Source organism: Lissotriton vulgaris, chromosome 2_1, assembly GCF_964263255.1.
Source record: "Lissotriton vulgaris chromosome 2_1, aLisVul1.2, whole genome shotgun sequence".
NCBI classification, from domain to species: domain Eukaryota; kingdom Metazoa; phylum Chordata; class Amphibia; order Caudata; family Salamandridae; genus Lissotriton; species Lissotriton vulgaris.
The window spans coordinates 1,188,435,001-1,188,458,824 of record NC_141687.1 but is presented as its reverse complement, the minus strand read 5'-3'; the positions used below and the strand labels follow the sequence as shown (position 1 = coordinate 1,188,458,824).

General features: G+C 43.4%; 1 protein-coding gene across 2 annotated transcripts in view; it reads right to left on the bottom strand.

Moving 5' to 3' along the window:
• TMEM45B (transmembrane protein 45B) overlaps positions 1–23,824 on the bottom strand; it is a 306,589-nt gene that overhangs the window by 6,290 nt on the left and 276,475 nt on the right. For both annotated transcript variants that reach the window (XM_086956898.1, XM_086956899.1), the window contains 3 exons: positions 7,539–7,751; positions 6,003–6,187; positions 436–581 (listed from right to left, as the gene is read on the bottom strand). In XM_086956898.1, coding sequence (XP_086813024.1) covers positions 436–581; positions 6,003–6,187; positions 7,539–7,751 — 544 coding nt within the window. The remainder of the gene's footprint in view (positions 1–435; positions 582–6,002; positions 6,188–7,538; positions 7,752–23,824) is intronic.

The following is a 23,824-nucleotide window of genomic DNA, read 5'->3' as shown; positions in this document are numbered from 1 at the left end:
GTAAATAGTTCCGCGCTGCCGTTTCAATCCATATCCATGCACTTTGCTTTGGTTCCTACCGTATAGTTCTGATGTCCGGAGAGAGTATCCTTTGGCGTCAACTGAACTGTACGCTTTTCGTTCACCACCAGTGACTTGTAAGCTTTGCAGCCTGCATACGGCAGGCCTGCTGCTATTCCCTCCTCACCTCTGCGTGCTCAGACAAATAAGTTTACATCTACTGCCTTCGTAAATCTTTATTCTGATAGTGCAGTGCTGAAGCACATTCTAGGCGGAGTTTGCACTCAAAATACAACACTTGTATTAATGGTAGGAAGACAGCGTCATCTGAAGAAAGCAAACAAATGTACAGTGACACAAGTGCAAGCAGTGCACAGGACACTCACTTTTCCACAGTGAGCCCCATTTCCATCAGTGTTGGTGTTTTATGCTTACCAGTGGACCAGGAAGTAGTTAGTGGCTATGATGATAAGGGCGGCAGCATAGTGCCAGCAGAAGCACATGGTGATGAACATGATATTTTCGTGTTCCGTCTGGTTCCATTCAGGCCCTCCCCAGGGGGGGAACAGGACAAACCCGATCTGTCCAAAGGAATCAGAACAGTCAATTAAACACAATTTGTACATCTTCAGACTTCAGTAATCCAAGGATGCGGCGCATCATGACTTTCCTTATGTAGGAAGCACCCAAGAAGTTGTAGCACATCTTCTATACAATATCTCTTATCCCCGCCACTGCCATAAGCCTCCTTTCCACCCTCTCACTCATGGATTTAAAATGTAAAACTTTTAACACATGAGGGGCGAGGGGGAGGAATGGCAACTGCAGATGCTCCCTAGTTAGACACTCATCACAACAAGCATTTGCAATGCAATAGGTCTCGCATTAGGAAAGTGTGAGCTATTGGTATTGTATATGACTTTTTTTTTTGGCTTTGAAAATATAAAAATTAATAACATTGTTATTCACAAAGCCAATAGCTTACACTTTCCTAATGCGAGTCCTATTGGCTATGGCAATGCTTATTGGTAGCAAGCAAGGACAGTGCTGTTGTGGTGCTGAGTGATGTGGTGGTGTCCCAGAGTGATGTGGTGGTGTCCCAGAGTGATGTGGGGGTGCCCCCGAGGGATGTGGGGGTGCCCCCGAGGGATGTGGGGGTGCCCCCGAGGGATGTGGGGGTGTCCCTGAGTGATGCAACAACCTCAAAGCTCACGAGACCGAAAACTGAACTGTAGCCTTAGAGAAGGTGATGAAAGGCGGGTGCTGGGAGGAAAGCATGGCCCCCCGTAATACCCCGGCTCGTTGGTGAGGCACTTGTCCACCTGCACGCAGGCAGGTAACAGCTCGAGGTGTTGAGAGAGGGCCGAGGTGTGACTGTCTCACCTGTGCCTCGACGGAAACATCTCTGGCAGCTGTGCCCAGCTGTCGGCGGTGCCCAGCTGCCCCCGCACAGGCCACACTTCTAATGGCAAGAGTTACCAGTGTCAGGACTGTTAATGCGGGCCGCAGGGAGGGGGCCAGGGCAGGCAGGCCTCTGTGGCCCCTGCGGAGGGGGGGGGGGCAATGAGAGAGCCGGAGGAGAGACATCCAGGAGAGACCTTAAAAAGAACCCGCCAGGAGGACAGGTGGAGAAACCGAGGGGCAGGGAGAGAACAGAGGAGGGGAGGGGGTGTGCGGTGAGAGAAAGGGGAGAGCGGATAACTCCTGAGAAAGAGGATATACAGAGGTAAGGGACAGGGAGAAGAAGAGGATGGAAAACTGAGGAAAGAAAGGGGAGAAAGAGCAGTGAGACGGGAAAAAAGTGAGGCAGGAAAGAGGAGGAGAAAAGGGGAATCGAGAGAGAAAAGAGATGGCGAGTCAGAATGAAGGGGAGAGAAAGAGGTGAAGTAAGGGGAGAGGGTGAGACAAATGGAAGACAGACTGCAGCAAAAAAGACGGCAAAGAAGAGAGAGGTGCAGCTATGGAGGCAGTGGCATCCCAGGAGGTATATAAGTTTGAGTATTTAATAAAAAGCGAGTGAGGGAAGGGGCGATTAAAGCAAGGAAGAGAAGAACGTGATAAGTGGGTAACAAAGGGACAGGGGAAAGAGGCAGAGGAAAGAGGAAAACCAGAAAGCAAGGGGAGGATATTTAGGGAAGACAGAAAGAGAGCGATTGGAGGGACAGTAGTCTCAGAGGGTAGAGAGACACAACAAAGAACAAGTAAATAAAGGCTCACGAGAGAGAGGCCAGCAATTTCGGGAGCGCATTCCTTTGAAGTCTGAAGGTGGGGGGGGGCCTGGGAGCGGCTTCCTTTGAAGTCTGATTCCGAGGCTCAGACAAATGGTGGTGTGCGAGCGGCTTCCTTTCAAGTATGATGCGGGGGAGCAAATGGTGAGCGCGTGCCCGGCGCACATGCACTGGCCATAATCCGCATTCCAAAGCCCTCTTGTTAGGCTTTCCTGCAGCCCCTACATAATTTCTCGCCGAAGCAATGCGCAAGCGCATTGGCTCAGCGAGACCTAAAAAGGGTACGATAGCTACAAAAGAAGAGAAGGTTGAACAGTCTCCCTATTTTGGAATACAAGCCAACGTCCGAAGCAGAGATGTCACAGAATTAATGTCAGAGCATGCAGGAAGACCATTCTTATGGAAGAGGAAACCCCACACACATATTTGTGTCATGCTTCATCATCGGCCACATCTCCCCACCCTAGTAGGACAGTATAACCAGGGTGGACTCTACCGCTTGACGAACACTGTCAGGAGGGAGTTGTTGACAAAAACTACTGGACAAAGGCAGGATGCAGATTAATTAAAAATACCTTGAGTTTCCCCAGTATATCATCTTTAGTAGTGGGGACCCCAGGTACATCTAAAAACAGAATAGAGACGGTATCTTTGAGGACAATGGCTCAACCCATCTCTCCAAGCCAACATGCTTCTACCTTAGAGTTTAGCCTTAACAGGTTTGGAGCCCTCTTCAGTGCTGTGGACTCCTAACTTTCTCAGGGGGACTAATCGCTGAGACACATGTACTAACAAACAAAGAAAACCCAGGTGATTCCTCCCAGAGTGTAGAATTACAAATATTAACCTTTAAAAGTAAATTAAAAGAAGGGACAAACATTAGGACTTCCATACAAGAGCATACATTAAAATTGTCATTCAGTGGGCATACAAGTGACACTACACTGCACACGACTATAAAATAACACACCTAAAAGGTGACAGAGGCACATGCATGCACAATGCATATGCACGATGGACAGCAACATTCAGTCATTTATTTATGGCAGTATAGGTCATTCTTATGAACAAGAGACTATATCTTACCCTAGATTTTAGGGGATACCTGCTTCCTGGTTTGGGAGGGGAGCGATGTCCTTTATAGTCACACTCTAATGAAGAATAATGGAGGGTAAACACATATTCTCAGGTGTAATACACAACTGTCACCTTATGGGATCTGGCTTAAAAGACACCACTGTCACCTTATGAGGTCTAATAGCTGTTGAACAATTATTCTATATCAATGTCATTGTGAGTAAACAGTGTTTGTTGAAGTGAAATGCAAAGGGGATCATATCAGGGTGTGTCTGACGTATAAACAAGTGAACACTCTTTTAGATCACACAGTCTCTCTCTGACAATTCGCCCGGTCGTAAGAGAAGACATGCACATGGGTCACAGGCCAGCATAGGCTTGGGGTAGTCCCTTTCTTTTGATACCTCTGCCATTGAATCAGAAGATCCTTAAATCCTTAAATACAGTGCTCATTGTCCACGCACCTCTCATAACAGGACCGGCATGGTCATAGACTGCTAGAGTCGGTGGTCTATATACATATGGGTGATGTAAACATTCTGTAAAAGTAATAACTTTCTGTTTTAAACAGTGCACCAACACGCATCTCACACGGTGCATACATTGGCTCACTGGTGTTCAATTAGATGGTGGTGTTCACACAAGGTCAAGTAGTGAGTGGTACATCAAACACGTGTCATGGTACATATATTCACTCAACGGTATCTCATTATGTAGTGACATACACACTTGGTCAAGAGCTGATGAGGTAACATCTGTCAAGGCTTAGGACTCTACCCAAATCAGGATGCCCCCCCCAGGGGACACGCGCTACTCACTACATCCAAAGATGTGCTGTGAAGACAGCATACATGCTTGGTTCATAAGCAAAGTGGCCGCAGACCCAAGCCGTACCAGCAGCTGGGTGCTGACTCGTCTAGGTGGAACTACACAATGGGCCTTTTGATGTAGTAAGTGGTATGTGCGCGCGTGTCCCCAGAGAGTCCTCCTGATTTGGGTGTGGTCTCGACCCTTGAAAGATATTACCTCATTGGTTCTGGACCATGCCACTATATAATGAGACACCATTGAGTCAATATAGGTACCGCAACAGGTGTGTGTTTGATGTACTGCTCACTTCTTGACCGTATGCGTATACCACTATCTAATTGAACACTAGTGAATAAATGTATGCACTGCTTGAGGTGCGTGTCTGGTGTACCGTTTACAACTTAAGGTTTTTACCTTTTCAGAAGGTATACATCAGCCATAGTATATAGACTACCCCCTCTAGCAATCTATGGCCACGACGGTACCTGTATGAGAGGTGCGCGGGCTAGGAGCACTGCATTTAACGATTTTACAATTCAATGGCAGGGATATCAAAAGAAGGGGGCTGCCTTGAGCCTTAGCTGGCCTGTGACCTGTGTATATGTCTTTTCTTATGACCTGGCAAATTGACAAAGAGACTGTGCAATATAAAAGAGTGTACACACATTTGTTTCATACACTCTCTAATGATATGATCCCATTTGGATTCTATTTCAACAAACATTATGTTTACTCACAATTACATCACTATAGGATCATTGTTTAGTAGCTATTACCCAGGCCCCGTAAAGTGACAATTGGTGTGTCTATTAAGTCAGACCCCATGAGGTGACAGTTGTGTATTATACCCAGGAATATTTTTCTACTCTTCATTATTCTTCATTAGTGTGTTACTATAAAGGACATCATTCCCCTCTCATACCAGGAAGCCGGTATCTCCTAAAATTTAGGCTAAGGTATAGTCTCATGTTCATAGGAATTACCTACACTACCATAATTACTGAATTTTGTGGTCCATAGCACTTGTACGTTGTGTGTGCATGTGCTTGTGCCATCTATTGTGTGCTATTTTATAGTAGTGTGCGGTGTAGTGTCACTTGTATGCACACAGCATGAATACAGTTTTAATGTATGCTCTTGGAGGAAGTCCTAATGTGTGTCCCTTCTTGTAATTTACTCTTATAGGTTAATATACTTCGTTCTATACTCAGGTAGGACTCACCTGGGGTTTCTTTATTTGCTAGTACGCGTCTCAGCTATTAGTCCGCCTGAAAAAGTTATGGATCCACTGCCCTGAAGAATGCTCCAGAACTATTTAGGCTAAACACTAGGGTAGGAACATGTCAACTTGGAGAAACAGGTTGAGCCATTGTTCTCAAATATACCATTTTGATTCTGTTTTTAGATATACCAGAGATCTCCACTATTAAAGGTGATCTAACTTGGAAACTCAAGGTATTTTTAATTCATCTGGATCCCGCCTTTACCCTGGAGTTTTTATTTAGGAACTCACTCTTGTCAGGATCTGTCAGGAGGTCGAGTTCACCCTCATGGTTCTATCCTACCACGGTGGGGAGAAGATGCAGATTATAAAGCATGGCACACATGTGTGAGGCCTCCTCTTCCATAAGAATGGTGTTACTGAATGCTTTGGGCATAATTCTGTGACGTCCATACTTTGGACTTTGACTTGTATACCCAAACAGGAAGAGAGTCTACCTCCTCTCCTTTTGAAGCTACTGTACTCTTTTTGTGATTGAGTGTCTAAAATGTAAGAGCCATTGAGTTCTCACAGTGCTTTGATTTACACTTGGCAGTGGTCGGAAAACCCAGAATTCAAGGGTATGTTATCATTTTCTGTGAATCAAGAACCCCCGAAGAACATACCTGCCAGAACCAAGTCCCCTGCAGAATGGTTAGGCTAGTGCGGAAGAGCTCCAGCACAATGTGGTCCCTCAGAAAGACTTCAATAAATATAGTGATGGAACCACCAAACACCGCAATGAGGAGCAGGGAGTGTATGTGCTGGTCCAATTCCGGACGGTTGTGGACGTGAAAGTAAAAGAGAAGACCTAGGTTTAAAGAAAAAAGGAGATCAAATACATCATCCATCCAGGGAATCCCCAAACTTTACAGTACTTTACCATACTTTGACTAGGGGAACAGGACTCAGGGAGGAGGATGGGGGAGTCAGATCTTTGTTCAAATGGTCAATATCTCCAAGAGGAACTGTTAATCCGACACGTGAAGAACATTTCCTCCAGTCTTGTGACCTTTTTGAGCCCTTGACCTGATGCAAGTCGTTTAGTTTGTTTTTAACCAATTCACACCGGTTCAACCCTGTTATTTACTAACTAAATACACTGATCTGGACTACAACAATTACAATAGATAAAAAAGGGCTTATTTTGACTAAGAACACTTGTTTCAAATGAGGTGTTGCATGTTTTTCAGGCACCATGAGTAACCAGCCATGGATGAAAAGTGCGCTATTTGATTAAAGGAGCGACACGAACATTTCCGCCCAAAACACTGGTTGTGTGAATCAAAATAATGTTGTCATGGTCCTGGTGCGTACTCCACGTTACCAAGTCTGCTTTCTACAACACTTTAAAACACGCTCTCTGGTGTGAAAACATATTTGACCCAACAGGATGTGAAGATATAATATTCCTATGCATGAAAAGGCTACGATAGAGAAGCATCAAGAGTCGAGTTACTGGAGGTCTACACATCACCAAGGAAAACCAGATGTATCCCGTTTAGGCTTTCAATTAAAAATCTTAAGCTCCCTGGGAGTTTTAGCCTTAAATTGTTTCAGTTTGGCTGAAGTAGCATATTACCACCGTTTGAAAACTCAAAGTGCTGGACTGGAACCTGGGTTCCCTTTATACATACAATCCTGTGGTAAACCTTATCAAAAGCAGACTTAAGTCGTAGTGTCACCCGCTACCAAACAACTGAAAAACCTCCCAGTCAGAGTGTGATGCTCTTGGTGGTAAAGATTGTGAATTAATCATGAAGGAAGCCCCTACAATGAGAAACCTAGCACACTTATCAACAACCTGCTCAGTGTAGACATGTGTATCACCATTAATGGGCCGACAATAAACTGAACATTCATTGGGTTCACTGAGATTACTTCTGGAGAGTTGGCCGAGATCACCCTACCACCACCACTAGGAAGTTTGGATTAGGTTGTCCCTCTATCTTTGGTTTTTATTTGCCCAGTTTAGACCACTGTGGAGAGTTAGGACAACCCTAGAGAAGAGAGTTCCCGGGTGTTATTTTCCACTTTCAGCTTTTCTATCCATTTTCCTACACAAGAACAATGTACTCCTGTACTAACTGCATGCATACCTCATTTAAGAATAGGACCATTGATTAGAACTGTCTTTGTACTGAAATATAAGATGTACTCACCTTCAATGAAAACTGCTAGGGAAAGGGCGAGGCGGTCCAGACCTTGGGGCACCTTGAGTGGGGAATAGACAAGAATGTCAATGACCCCAGAGAGTCCGTAGAATAGATACATGGTGGAGTGCTGCCAGTTCATCAGCTTCACCCAGCTTTTCTCCTCTCCATCATACAGGTGCATGTGTGGACCATCGGGGACGAACTGCTCAGCCAGAATACCTAAATAAGCACAGTCGACAGAAAATGATGTAATCATACAGCTACAGAATCGGACTTCACAAACACCATGGCTTGGTAAAGGCTATTGCTGCACAGTCTGTGTACCCTGGGTGGACATTTTTGTGAAGATCTCCACTAAATTACCACAGACATCAACGTTATAGCTAAAAGCGACAAATACCCACTCTGTTTAAAATGTATGTGGTTCCTTTATCCACTTTGATAAAGGGCTTTGGCTTCAGACTATACGTGGACACCCACCCCATTTGAAGATTAGATGAAGCACATGCTGCTTTACAACTTCACTTTTAAGATTGCAAGTGTACCATTCTCATCAGGATTGATGCAAACTCCCTCTCGCTGATGAGATGTAGGCATTGTTCTTTGACAACTCGTTCATCTGGAATTGTAATTGGTGGCCTACCAAACTGGGTCCACACTTGTCCAGGCAACTTCAGCTCATATCTTGGGCATCAAGCTTTCCTTCACAGAGCAGATTGGAGAACAAACCTCTACACGCTTGCTTAAGCTTCGGAAGATCATACCAATTCCAGTCTCTGATTTTCAAGAAACTGTAGTCCAGACAGATTTTCCATCACATGGGCCACAATATTTTCATATATCTTTTTCTACCTGCCTGTTTTGGGGCTAGTTTGTAGCACCTTCAAAAAGGGCAATTCCTTTTTTAGTCAGGTTGATTAAATACTCCTATTTCTACCCATCTTGCGTCACATGATTGGCTATCAGTGCAAAAAGGATGTCTAGGTAAGGGCCTTTGAGTCACAAAGCTATTTATGCCTTAGCACCTGGATACTTACAAAGGCTTTTTGCCCTCTATAGACACACTAGATCCCTCCAGATCTGAGCGGACCAACTATCTGGTGGCTCATGGATTCCATTGGACAGTTAGATGGGTATACTTTTTCTAGGAGCACTGCGGAAGCACGCAATTCTTCCCCTCTTTTTGCACTCAATAAGCAACCTTCCCCTTTTTTGTCACTGATTAAAGTATTTCACTCAAGGTTGTCCAGGTTTCAAAGTGAGGACAGCCTTTACTATGGTAATTACATGCTCAGCAAACATTTAAATCAATCAATCAATCCAGTGTTGAATATTAAGCCATAAGATCTCATATGGCAAGGGAAGCTGTTCCGCATTAACCCGGTTTGAATTTCTGCAAGCCCTTTGATTATTTTCTCCGCATAGACCCTGCTGCATGGGACTGGATTCCATGAGCAAAGGGTCAGGGACATCTGGCCAGGTGCACCCAAAAGTTTTCCCTCCATAGTAGTGCAAGTAGCAAACTAGAGCGTGACTTTCTGCACCCATGCGGACTATAGGAGATAGGCAAATGGTGCCCACAGTTTATGGCTTCAGAGGCATAGAATATTAACTGTACCCTATAAAATCAGTTTATGGTCCCCCAACAGGGGATCAAACTTTCATAGGAATGTGTAATGAATGCATGTTGAGTAGGTTTATATGTGGCATGTTACAGCAGAGTGGTCGAGAAAGAGGGAAATTGTCCTTGGGGTAGAATATCAATGTGTCACAAAATGGCGGTCCGTTATCTGGTCATTTCCATCTTGTGGGTACCTCAACCTTCTTGTTGCTGTAACCTTAGGGATCCACCTCAAAGACTCCATAGATGTCTGGTGGGTTGAGGGAATGTATTTCCACCTCCTGCCGGACCAGAAGATCTGACGTGCAACAGTACTCAAGCCCACAGTACCCCCGTATGGTTGTGGTGAAGTGCTGCATTGCAGTGTGTGTTACTGCTGCTCATGGAGCCTGGCCTCTGTTACTCATTCCTGCTGCTGTCACCAGCTACTTTGAAGAAATTAAAGTTACACATCCAGGTGCAGGGAGGATGACACCACTGACTAACAGGCACAGGGAAGGCTAATTTGCGAATCTTGCATGGAAGTCTTAGAGTTAAAGTGAGCTTCCCTGGAGCCTCAATAGCTCTAAAGTTCAGTAGGCAGAATCTAAAACACGTGCAATATCAAAAGAATAATCAAGACCCTGCATAGAGCTTACTAGAACGGCAGATGTAGTAACAGGACAACCTCTCTCACCTGCATCACACATTGTTCGAACCCAAGGCTGCACATTTCCAGAACACTGTTTATTTAATCTTCAATCCATCCTATTGAACGTACCCAGTCACCCTTGGTCCAAGGAGGTGGATTTAAAACAATGTCATGGGTCAAAAAAGTGATCTCATACCTTCCGTCCCCAAGTGTCAACAAAGAGCTGGACCCTTGTCCCTCCCTTAGCCCCTGACCAACCTTGTATTTCCTCTTAGTGGTCAGGGGAAGTGTGCATGGTGGAAACAGCAAGGGCCTGCTGGGCCATTTGCATTTTTTATGGCTCGCCTGCTGATGCGCTTGCGCATAGCTGGCGAAGCTCTATAGTGGCTTATCCAGAGTTTAACCACTGGCGATTCCACGGGCGATTCCATGCAGTGCATGTGCTTTTTAGGTCATTGCGCAAGCGCAAGCCCTAAAAAGCGCGTGCACAATGCCACCAGCCGCCTGCCTGCCTGCCTCGCATTACCACATCAAAGGCAGCCCAGCCTCCATCCCACAAGCTTCTCAGCATGCGCTCTGCATTTCTCCTCACAGCGCCGGCCGTACTTTCAGTTTCACGGCCGCCAGGCCGTGTCTCCTTTTATGCTCCCATCGAAAATATCCAAACGTTAACATGAATAGAGATTTTGAAATGTCCAAGTCTACTCACAAGGGCTTCGCCAGTTCGCCCCCAAGAATCTTGATTTAGTTGAATTTAGTAACATTTATTTTTTTAGTTTCAGCGCATTTTCACACGCGCATTCGCATTCCTTGTTTTCCTTTCATTGTGCCTGCTGTGATAATATGTGCCCTTATCTTTTTATTACATGCTTGTTTCTTTAAGGACATAGAATCTCTTCATTGTGTTCTTTTGTAGAATTGTGCTGTGAGGCTTGAGATTTGACTGGTGTCAGTTAGTGGCTGAGGTTGAATAAACCCACATCTTCAGCTTTACTTGTTTCAGCTTCTTATTTAAATGTAGTAAACACTACATTTCATTGGCGACTATCGAAGAAACGACAACCTCAACACAGATATAACTAACCTGCACCACTCCTCCGGTGGCTGTTTAACTTGAGAAGAGAAGCAGTGACTTCCCAGCGCAGAATACATGAGATGCTGTCTTCAATTTTGATTGTATTTGGTGAGGAGATAGGTGGGAGGTTTAGTTAGTATATTAAGGATTAAATAATTTTCTGAGAAAAGCAATATTTTTGAAAATAATTCTGCTCGCGACTTGAGACGTGCTCGAGACATTCAACTGTGATGACGTATCAATACGTATGCGTGGTCGTGATTGGATGAACGCTGCGTTTCACAGTCAACGAACGCTGCGTTTGAGTCAACGTGAGCGTCCCTTCCTTCTCTGTCTTCGTGTCAGCGTCTGCGTGTCAAGATAGAGGACGTGCGTTTCATACGTCTTGTGTCAACATCTATCCAATTTGCATAAGACTTTGCGTATAAAGTCTCAAAGGCTTTTTTCATTATTACGTATTTTTATTTTTCCATTGTTCTTAAAGTGAAGGATCGCACTCTGGCCTACATCAAGATTCTTTTCAACATTGTGACATGGAACCTTATTGTTTAATAGGATAAAACCACTACATAAAGCCTGGATTTCATTCTCAGTGAAACTACTTACCTAAAGAAATAAAGCCTATGAATATCTATTTTAAGGAAAGTTATTATATATATATATATATATATATATATATATATATATATATATTAAAAAAAAGGAGATTATTATTATTTATTATACAGTTAAATCTGTGGTGAATGTATTAAAAATGCAGAATGTTACACAACCAGCATTTTTCCTTCCAAGCCCAGGAGAACCTAATGTGAAATGGAAGAAATGGAAAAAAATATTTGCTAACTACGAAAGAGTGTGTGGAACGAATTTAAGCGCAGAAAGGAAACATTCTTTACTTTTACATTGTCTAGGTGGAGAGGGACAAGATGTATTAGAACATTTGCCTGATCTAACCGCAGCAGAACAAAGGAATCTTAATGAGTACGAGATTGCTATTCTCCAACCTGATCGACACTATTTGCCAAGACTTACTATAATGGAGAGATATCACTTTGGTTTAAGAGAACAAAAAAAGGATGAAACTGTCGAGGAATATGTGTCCTCTCTTAGGAAGTTAGCGTCCTCATGCAATTTTGGTCAAACTTTGGATGAAAGAATTTGAGATCAGTTTGTTTGGAGATGTGCGCATGATAACATTAGGAAAGAACTTTGGTTGAAGGATGATCCTCCTCTGGAAGAGGTGTTAGTCATTGCTAAACAAGTCGAACATATGACAAAATGTGTTGATGAATTAAAAAAAGAGAAGGACAAATCAAATACTTCTGACGTCAAGGAAGAAGCAAAAGTAGAAGAGGTTGTATATCAAGTCAAGAAACAGAGTGGGAGTGCACAAGAGAAACAAAATCCTATGACAAATGTCTCATATGCTGGTCAAAGTAACAGATTTTCTTGTTTTAGGTGTGGACAATTTAGCCATTTATCTAATTCTCCGAATTGTCCTGCTCAAAAAGTTTAGTGCAATTCATGTGGTAAAAAAAGGGCATTTTGCTGAATTTTGTAGAACAAAAACATATAAGAGTGATGGTCCAACAAAAAAATGGTCACAACCTCAAGTAAGAACCATTCGTTTTGAAGTAAATTGTAAAACTTTGGATCATCCTTCTCACCCTGTTCATGTAGAGAATTGTATGATAAATTTAAAATTTGACTCTTGTTCTCAAATAACTATGATCGATGAAAAGTTATTCAATTTAATGTTTAATACGAAAATGAACTTGTTGAAATGTGATGTTTCTCTGTTAGGATATGCTGATAAACCTATTACAATGATAGGCTACTTCATGGCTGAAATTGAATTGGGTAGCCTTTTAACTGTTGGGAAAGTTTATGTGACTAAGAAGGGTGATTCGTTGCTGGGTTGGATGCATCAGCGTGAACTGGGGGTAAAACTTGATCCTAATGCGTCACCTCCGGTACAGATTCAGAAGGTAAAAGAGTCTGTACAAAACAAGAAGGATGACGAGTTGTCTAATACTTTCTCAGAACAATTTCCTAATGTATTCAAAGAGAGTCTAGGGTGTTTGCGGGGATACAAATATCATATTAGATTAAAAGTTGATGCTATTCCTGTGGTGGCAAAAGTGAAGAGGATTCCTTTAGCAGAACAGGTGAAGGTACAAACGGAAATAGAAAAGCTTGTCAAGAACAACATAATTGAGCCAGTAGAGGCTACGGAGTGGTTGGCTCCTATAGTAATTGCCATGAAACCATCAGGTGAAATTCGCCTATGCATTGATTTAAGATCTCTAAACAAGGAAGTGGTGGTGGATAGATTTCCTCTACCAAACATAGATGAGATGGTTGGGACTTTGGAAGGGGCTAGATTTTTCACTACCCTGGATCTAGCTTCCGCTTACCATCAAGTGGAGTTAGAGGAGTCTTCTCAAAATCTAACTACTTTTATTACACCAATGGGCACTTTTAAGTTTAAGAGAATGCCATTTGGCCTCATCTCTGCAGCCTCAGTCTTTCCACGTATTATGTCTAACATTTTAAAGGGTTTAGTTGGTGTTAAATGTTACCAAGATGACCTGTTAATTGATGGTAACCATATTCAGGAACATAATAGGCGTGTACGTGCCGTTCTTTAAGCGTTTAGATGAGGCTGGAATGTCTCTGAAAAAGGACAAATGTAAATTTGGTGAAGAAGAGGTTATTTATCTAGGACATCGCATTACTAGTGAAGGTGTTTTTCCCAAGAGAGAATTGGTTGATTCAATTGACAAAGTCAAGGAGCCACTTAACAAGGAGGAGTTACTCTCTTTTCTTGGTATGGTGGAATTTTATTGGAAGTTCATTGCTAATTTTGCAGATAAAACACATAATTTGAGGAGGTTAACTGCAAAGAATGTAGTTTTTGATTGGACGTCTGTGTGCAAGAATGAGTTTGATAACATCAAGAATGAGTTCAAAAAAAGGCTCCCTCACTTCATGCCTTTGTTCCTGGTCTTCCCGTGTATTTATTTACTGATGCAAGTGACAAAGGTCTTGGTGCTCTGCTAGTTCAAAGGAAAAATGGTAATGATACTCTGATTTGTTGTTCATCAAGAAGTCTTAGAGGATCAGAATTGAACTTATCTGTGATAGAGAAGGAGTCTCTTGCCATTTTTTGGGCTTTGAGGAAATTTAAAAAAATTGATTTGGGGTTCTAAAGTGTGTATACTTTCAGATCATAAGCCTTTAAGGGAAGTTTTAGATGCCATGTCCTCAAGGATCAGAAGATGGATTATATCTTTACAGGAATTTGATTTTGAGGTACAGTACATTCCTGGTGTAGCAAATAAGTCGGCTGATTGTTGATCGAGATTAGTAGATACTGACAATTTTGTTGAAGAAGACATGATTGAAATAGATGAGTACATCAATGTGTGTGAAGTCACTGAGGGTGCGGTAGATGAAAGTGAATGGATGAAACAATTGGAGAAGGATGAGAAAATTTGTAGAGTCTTGTCTTGTTTGAAGAATAATACTTGTTTGGATAAGCCGTGGTCATTAGTCTCTGGTGAACTTTCTGTTACTGATGGTTTATTAACACGAGGGACGAAATTGGTGCCTCCTCTAGGTATTAGAGGAAAATTATTATCACATGCCCATTGTGGTCACTTGGGTATTGTAAAAACCAAGGAGATTCTGCGTACACAATTTTGGTGGCCAGGAATGGATTTGGAAATTGAGAGGTTGATCAGGGAATGTGTAGAATGTTGTGTGAGTGACAAAATATTAAAGACAAAACAGATGCCAATGGCTAGTAGAGTCTTGCCTAATCACCCTTGGGATGAGTTGGCTATCGACATTGTGGGACCTCTCTCTGGTGTTTCAGATACTCCGTACTTGATTGTGCTTATTGACTTATACTGAGAAGTAGCTCTCCCGCCTAGGGAGAGAACGCCCCTGCGCACAACTCTAGGGAGACCAAGAGGTCTAATTCCATAAATCCAATGTTCAATGAATAGTGTTCACAACACACGTATTATCATCTTTCCAGATTTATTAAAGTATCTTTTTTTGATATATTCTTGAATATGATGCATATCAAACTTTGTAATCCAAAACAACGTGCATGATTGTAGGTGTGTTCTTTATCACACAACCCAATGCATTTCGGGCGAAGCCCATCGTCAGGGGAATACTCTACAACAAAAACAGAATGACTGGCTGTAATCACTGAGTAAAACAATGGAAGGTGGCAAAACGAACTAAATGCATGCAGCGAGGTAAAGAAGTGACAGGGTGAAAAATACTGATCATCATACGTGCAAAGACAAGAGGGAGTGCATAAATCTTCAGGTGGGTAGAAACGGCAAACGTGGACTCGCTAAGCAAAAGAGAGAAACAATGTCTGTGCATAGAGTAAAACGCCTCCACCAAGAGCCGATCATGTTAAAAGGCGGGGATACACCGAGTGTAAACAGAGCGAGTGGCTCCATGCTCATCAAACAATGAAAAACCTCACCGCGGGTGAGCGCAATGACAGGCGTCCCATGACAGGGTACTTACTCGTGTGATAGATGCGTTCGGACTCCGCGGAGTTCCGAGGAAGTTGACTACCCGGCGGGGAAATGGAAAGGGATCAAATAGCGGGTGATAGAAAGTGAGGAAGGACTGCAAAGAGACTAAACGGCCCGAAGGGTCGGAAAGTAAGCAAAAATGTGAGCGCCATGTTGTAGGAGGCAAGGCATATAAACAAAGGGAAGCAACCATATCTAAATTCAAAAATGCCAGTGTGAGAAAAAGAGAACAAAACATTAGTATGGCAAAGCAGATATGAAAACAAAACATAAGGTTATAAGTAACACAGAAATTCAATGCGGTCGTTAAGCCCCAAGGGCGCCAATCGTGGACAAAAAACGAATCCAAAAGTTCTCCCTTTTTAGTAGAAGGGTCTTATTGTTCAAGGTGATAGGTACTTGTTCCAATATCTGATATTTTAACTGGGCCACTGAGTCTGTTTTCCAAAAAATGGGTGGCTACGGTGGATTTGAGATTACCAGTACGAATATTACTCTTATGCTCTAAGATCCTGGTGCGGATCTTTCTTTCTGTGTGCCCGACGTAGCATTTACCACATGGGCATTTCAACACATATATGACATTTTTGCTATTGCATGTAGCGTTGACTCTCAATTTTATGGCATTGCCTTTCATGGGATGGTTGATTTGATTCCCTGGGATACAATTGCTGCAATTTCTGCAATTATGACAAGGTTTAAGTCCTGTATACGTAACCTTGGCTTTGGGTCCACTAGGATCACTCAGAATCTCTTTGAGGTTCTTGCCCCTGGTGAATGCAAAAATAGGGGGTTCTGTGAATAGACCTTTAAAATCTGCTTCCATTGTCAAGATGGGCCAATGTTTTCGAATGATTTTTTGAAATTGAGTAGATGCTTTAGAGTACTTGGAAACCACCACTATACGGTCGGAGGGTGTCTTCTGTTTAGGTAGGAGCAAAGCAGCTCTGGTACATTTGTCACTCCTCTGCATGGCCATGTCTAGTATAGGGGTAGGATATCCGCGAGCTCTCAAACGTTCCAAGACTGTTTGAATTTGGACTTTGCTTTCATCAGGTTTTGAGACTATTCTTTTTACCCGCAGAATCTGGGCATACGGTAGGTTATTTTTTAATCCCATGCGGTGGAAGCTCTGGTAGTGCAGTGTCGAGTTTCTATCGGTCGGTTTCCTAAAGATGGTGGTGGACCAATCGCCCGGTTCTCTTAGTATTTTCACGTCCAGATAGTGGACGCAGGATGTGCTGTAATCCCATGTGAATTGTATCCGTTGTGTGACTTGGTTCCAGGTGTTAAGGAAGGTGACAAGGGTTTCAGAAGAGCCTGCCCATAAGAGAAAAATGTCATCAATATACCGGAGGTATAACCGGCCGTGTTCAAGCCAGTTTTCTTTACTTAGTATGTGTGTTTCTTCAAATATTCGCATGAAAATATTGGCGTAGCAAGGAGCCGCCGAATTTCCCATGGCCGTCCCGTTGAGTTGTAAGAACCATTTGTCAAAGATCGTAAAATAACTATGGTACAATGTGAAAATGGTGAGTTCCATCAGGAATATTTTGAGATCATGGTCAATGTCTGATTGAGCCAATGTTTTTTCGATGGCTTCTATCCCTTCCTCACTTTCTATCACCCGCTATTTGATCCCTTTCCATTTCCCCGCCGGGTAGTCAACTTCCTCGGAACTCCGCGGAGTCCGAACGCATCTATCACACGAGTAAGTACCCTGTCATGGGACGCCTGTCATTGCGCTCACCCGCGGTGAGGTTTTTCATTGTTTGATGAGCATGGAGCCACTCGCTCTGTTTACACTCGGTGTATCCCCGCCTTTTAACATGATCGGCTCTTGGTGGAGGCGTTTTACTCTATGCACAGACATTGTTTCTCTCTTTTGCTTAGCGAGTCCACGTTTGCCGTTTCTACCCACCTGAAGATTTATGCACTCCCTCTTGTCTTTGCACGTATGATGATCAGTATTTTTCACCCTGTCACTTCTTTACCTCGCTGCATGCATTTAGTTCGTTTTGCCACCTTCCATTGTTTTACTCAGTGATTACAGCCAGTCATTCTGTTTTTGTTGTAGAGTATTCCCCTGACGATGGGCTCCGCCCGAAATGCATTGGGTTGTGTGATAAAGAACACACCTACAATCATGCACGTTGTTTTGGATTACAAAGTTTGATATGCATCATATTCAAGAATATATCAAAAAAAGATACTTTAATAAATCTGGAAAGATGATAATACGTGTGTTGTGAACACTATTCATTGAACATTGGATTTATGGAATTAGACCTCTTGGTCTCCCTAGAGTTGTGCGCAGGGGCGTTCTCTCCCTAGGCGGGAGAGCTACTTCTCAGTGTTTACTTTCCACACTGGCCGGCCAGACAGTGTTTCCCCAGCTGCACACCACAACTCTTCAAAAGCACTATCATTTGGATCATACGAGCTGTGCGAGTTCCCTTATATTCACTTATTGACTTATATTCAAGATGGATAGAAGTGAGTGCGGTTAGGGACATTACGTCAGATTCAGTCATCAAGTTTTTGGAGAGTATTTTTAGAAAGGAAAGTTTTCCTAATAGTTTACTCTCTGACAATGGTCCACAATTCTGTTCAAGTGTGTTTAGTGAATTTCTAAAAAAATGTGGTGTAATACATAAAAGGTGTTCTTTGTATCACCCTGAGACTAATGGTCCTGTGGAAAGGGTCAACAAGACTCTTAAAGAGTCAATACAATTGGTTAAAGAGTCAATACAATTGGTTAAAGAGTCAATACAATTAGCTAGATCTTCTGGTTTGAACTGGAAGATAACTCTTCAGGACAGAATTAATGCCTATCGCTTTGCTACTCATTCATCTACTGGGAGGTCTCCTTTTGAACTATTTAAAGGAAGGGTTCCTAATACCCTATGGTGTCCGGGTTGGATGAAAATTAATAAAGGTTTGGTGGATAATGACATAGGTGAATGGAGGGACAGAGATAGATAAGCAGATTTCAAGAAAGGTATATTTTGATAACAGAAAATGTGCAAAATATCAGATGGTCAAAGTGGGTGATTTGGTAAAAATCAAAACTCCTGTTGGATGTAAACCCTGGTCCAAATATACTGATCTCAGACCTGTTACTAAGATTTTTAGAAATGCAATCAAAACACAAGATGGGATGATATGGAATAAGAGTCGTATTGTGGTGATCCATTCTAAAAATTCTTGTCAAAATATTGGTGAGGATCTTAATGATACTGGAAAAAATGTGTACATTCCGAATAACAATTTCTCTGATGGTGTTACCTCGTCATCTACATGTAAGAGGAGTCAAAGAACTCGTAGAGCTCCTATCTATATGAAGGATTATGTTTAAACTGTTTTCATTTCCTGTTCTGTGTTACTTTCTTTTGTTTTTTGTTAGGAAGGAAGATATGTGATAATATGTGCCCTTATCTTTTTATTACATGCTTGTTTCTTTAAGGACATAGAATCTCTTCATTATATTCTTTTGTAGAATTGTGCTGTGAGGCTTGAGATTTGACTGGTGTCAGTTAGTGGCTGAGGTTGAATAAACCCACTTCTTCAGCTTTACTCGTTTCAGCTTCTTATTTAAATGTAGTAAACACTACACCTGTGCTTGGCAATGTTAGCAGCAGACCGTGAACTGCTCGCACCCACCCTCTTGTCTTATTCCAGAGCTCCAAGCAGATGAGGACAGCGAATGCCTCTTAATATTTTTTACATCAAAGGCTGACGGGAGTTCTGACAGTTCACATGTCCGTCTTGTTCTATTTCTTATTTCACCCGGCCGTCTCTCCAGGGCAGAAGACGCTGCCTCAGAGCCCTGCCAGGGCTGCAGCTGCTCGGCATGGTGTGCCCGTGCAGACTCAACCCACCATACCCCGAGCTCTGGCTTTTCAAGCTACTTTGCAGGAGGAACTCGCTTCTTGGTCTCCCTCTCCCCATCTCCCCCTCTGCCTGCTCTCCTCTCTCTCTCCCCCCCCTCCGTCCTTCGCTCTCGTCCTCCCCCTCTCTTCTTCCCCTCCCTCTCTCCCTCTACCCGCTCTGTTTCCCTCTCTCCCTTTCCCTCACTTCCCTCTCTCCATTTCCCTCTCTTCCCTCTCCTCTCTCCCAGTCTCCGTCTCTCTCTCCTCTCCCCCCTCTCCCTCCTCTTTCCCCTCTCCCTCTTTACCCTCTCCCTCTTTACCCTCTCCCTCCTCTCCTTTTTCTCCCTCTCCCCATCTCCCCCTCTGCCTGCTCTCCTCTCTCTCTCCCTCCGTCCTTCGCTCTCCCCCTCCCCCTCTCTTCTTCCTCTCCCTCTCTCCCTCTATCCTCTCTCAGTTTCCCTCTCTCCCTTTCCCTCACTTCCCTCTCCCCCTTTCCCTCTCTTCCCTCCTCTCTCCCCCTCGCTCTCTCCTCTCTCCCCCTCTCTCTCTCCTCTCTCCATCTCTTTACCCTCTCCCTCTCCCTGCTCTCCTTTTTCTCCCTCTTCCCATCTCCCCCTCTGCCTGCTCTTCTCTCTCCCTCCCCTCTCTCTCCCCTCCGTCCTTCGCTCTTGTCATCCTCCTCACTTCTTCCCCTCCCTCTCTCCCTCTACCCTCTCTCCCTTTCCCTCACTTCCCTCTCTCCCTTTCCCTCTCTTCCCTCTCCTCTCTCCCAGTGTCCCTCTCTCCCTCTCTCTCTCCTCTTTCCCCCTCTCTCTCCACTCTCCATCTCTTCACCCTCTCCCTGCTCTCCTTTTTTTCCCTCTCCCCATCTCCCACTCAGCACCACCACAGCATCAGTCAGCACCACCACAGCATCACTCAGCGCCACCCCAGCATGCATCACTCAGCGCCACCCCAGCATGCATCACTCAGCACAACCACAGCATGCATCACTCAGCACAACCACAGCATGCATCACTCAGCGCAACCACAGCATCACTCAGCGCAACCACAGCATCACTCAGCGCAACCACAGCATCACTCAGCGCAACCACAGCATCACTCAGCGCAACCACAGCATCACTCAGCGCAACCACAGCATCACTCAGCGCAACCACAGCATCACTCAGCGCAACCACAGCATCACTCAGCGCAACCACAGCATCACTCAGCGCAACCACAGCATCACTCAGTGCAACCACAGCATCACTCAGCGCAACCACAGCATCACTCAGCGCAACCACAGCATCACTCAGCGCAACCACAGCATCACTCAGCGCAACCACAGCATCACTCAGAGAAACCACAGCATCACTCAGCGAAACCACAGCATCACTGGTTCAAATATGTTCTTTCAATGTTTCAAGCTGTTTTCAAGCTTTATTACAAATCACAAAAAGATGTTAATATTTCACTTCTGTTCTTGGATTTTCGTCACAATAAAAACACACTTTACATAATCTTCCCAAAAGTTATTTACAAAAGTTTAAGCTATTGCCATTACAAATTAAATAAATTATTTAAGTATTAATTATTTAAAAAAATTAAAAGCAATTGTTATTTGTAATATCAATACTTCTAAGTCCCGTAAATATAAAACATGTTGCATTACAAAGGCATTGTAAATGACAAAGCTATTAATTTAGCTATTTAAAAAAATGACACATACATAATAAAATTTTGATTTATAAGACCAATAGCTCAAACTTTCCTAATGCGAGCCCTATTGCATTTCCAATGCTTTTTTATCTTTGCTAATACATTCATGACCCCTGAGGCCAGGGGTCTCATAGCCAGACCAGAGCAGCCAAAAGACGAAGTGGAGGCAGCATCTTCTACCCTACTCGACGTCCATGTCTGACTGGAACTATTGAACAATCTTTCAAGCCCTTAAAGGTAGCAGAGAGATCATGCATCATGAATTGAAAACCTGTGATGGACCAATAGTACTAGACGTCCAGTAGCATAGTGGAAATTATGTTCAACCAGTGGCTTCCCTATGAAATCCTGTTCGCTACGGTGCCTTCTGTGAAACAAAAATTGACTGGTTGATTTCGAGAACAAGTTGGTGAAATGCGGTACTCCACCTTTCGTTAGGCCAGCATCAGTACTGTCCATACATTAGCCCTGATGCTGAGATTAAGAAGGCTATTAACTGGTCTCCTCCGAACTGTGCCCGTTACCACAGAAACAAACTACCTGAGAATGCCATCTTTAAGAGTTTTAGGACCCTGGGCTACAGAAATTGGAACAACTTTGACTATAGAATGCATTTTAGCTAATTTAAGCCGTCTTCATGGCAAACAATTTTGAATTATTTACAAATTAAACTTTCAGGATCGGGGGCATACAAAACAGAGGACATTTAATGACGATTACCTTTTTTTGCTTTGTGGTCTATTTTTTTTCTTGCAACTATTTTTTACGTTGAAACCAGGGTCAACAACCAGCATGGCCTTCCCATTGTAGAAAAGACACAGTGCGGGCACTGGATGGATGCTTAGTGGACAAGTACATACAAAGAAAGCATGCACAAACATTGAAAATCAGAACACTTATCTGAACACTTACCAAGGGGCCCCCTTGGACGGTGGGCCCCGGACCAATTGCCAACTCTGCCCATATCTTAAAACGTGTCTGCTACCAGGTCTGTTAGAACTGCACACAAACACTCGAACTTCGGAACCAGTCCTTTAGCAAAGTGATAGCATCTGTGACGTTGGTGGAATATCCTATTCATTTTGGGTGGGTGGCTCATTTATGACCATTTTTTTAGATTCGAAGCCACCTCAGAGGCTGAATTCAGTTGTTGTACCCACAGCCACCGAGAGACCAGGCCAAACTATGTATCATAGCAAACGTGCTACATTGCCTGGCAGGAATGAGGGCTGCTAGAGCAGTAACGGCAGCTACTGGTGTTAAGAAGTCTCCTGGTCGTAGAAATAAACACACAACTATTACAATTATCCCAAAATTGATCTCCCCTACCTTGTCCATCCCCTTCTCCACCTCCTTGAGTTGCTGTGCATGTGAATCTATGTTGGACTTTCTTGGCCACTGCCTTAGAGCAGTGAACGGGCTGACTTAGGTTCGCCAGTGAACACTGAGCGAGTACCAACGCTGCAGCCAGTTGTCAAGCACAAACAGGGCATGTCCTTTCTTGGATAGCGCTTCACTTTCTATGGTTACTGAATGCTGCTTAAACCAAGAAGTCAGCCTCGCTGCATAGGTACTTCACTTCTTAAATAATGATATCGGGGGCAAGGTAAATTTTTGCATCAAAGAAGGAAGGCCGATTGACACTGTACAGCTCATGTCCTGGGTTGGTTTGCATTCAAAACATTCTTAAGAAAAGACACGAAGCCAGAGCATCTTAAAAACTCCTGTCTTTAGGTCAAGCCTATCAGCAGCGCCCATGCGCTGTCACTCTGTGAATTATGTTGTATTAGGGCATGCCCAAGGAGCCCCGCCCAATCACCACCCATATTTATAACTGGCTTGTGCCTTTGTCTAGGTTCGGAGGCTTGTCACTTTCGTCTTGGTACCACCTTGTCACCATTTGTTACTGCCCATAAGGACTGTACCTTTCACTGGTGTTGCTACATGCTCTGCTTTATAAGCTGGTGAGCGCTATTTTCCTTAATGCTCTTCACCTATTTCACTCACGACATCCCAGCTTGCCGCATGCTTTCTACTGTATTTATTTAAATTACTATGTGGTTCGCATTAACTAAAGCGGCCGCACCTAATTATTTAATTTTACGGCGCCGTCCACTTTCAGTTTAGTGGCCGCGCTTACTTTTTTTTTTTGGGCGGCCGCTTTCTTCACATTAGTGACCGCGCTTATTTATTTTATTAATTAATAGCGAAGGCCACTTTCACTTCAGCGGAAGTTTCACCATTATTTTAACTACACGTTGTGTGAAAGCGCACCATATGCGCTTTCACTTGAATATTGTCTGTGCCCCTTTGCTTAGAGGCTGCTTACTGTAACCCGAATACCATGAGCCACATCTAAATAAATGGGCGCGGCTAACATTAACGTGCTCTCGCATTTGCGAGAGTTTGAGCTATTGCCATTAAACATAACAATGCCTTTTATATATGTTTTGGGTTTAAAACACAAATAAAAGGCATTGTCATTTACAATGCCAATCACTTAAACGCTCGCAAAATTGAGACCTATTGCATTGAAAATTTCTGTTGAACTCTGCGATGATGTTTTGGATACAGTAAGATTCATCAGCAATCAGGAGTTTTGCTAGCTAATCAGAAGTGATAATAGCCAAGCAGACAATTTGGTAAGCAGAGACATTGCTAGCCAATTAGGACGTCTCAAGCCAAGTAGGGTACACTGCTAGTAAATTGCTAAATCAGGTAGCCAAGCTGAGACGGCTAGCCAAGTGATGAGAGCAGCTAGCCAACCAGAGAGCAGAACTAGCGGATTTAAAAAACCTGACAGCCATGGGCGTTAAGTCACCAAAAT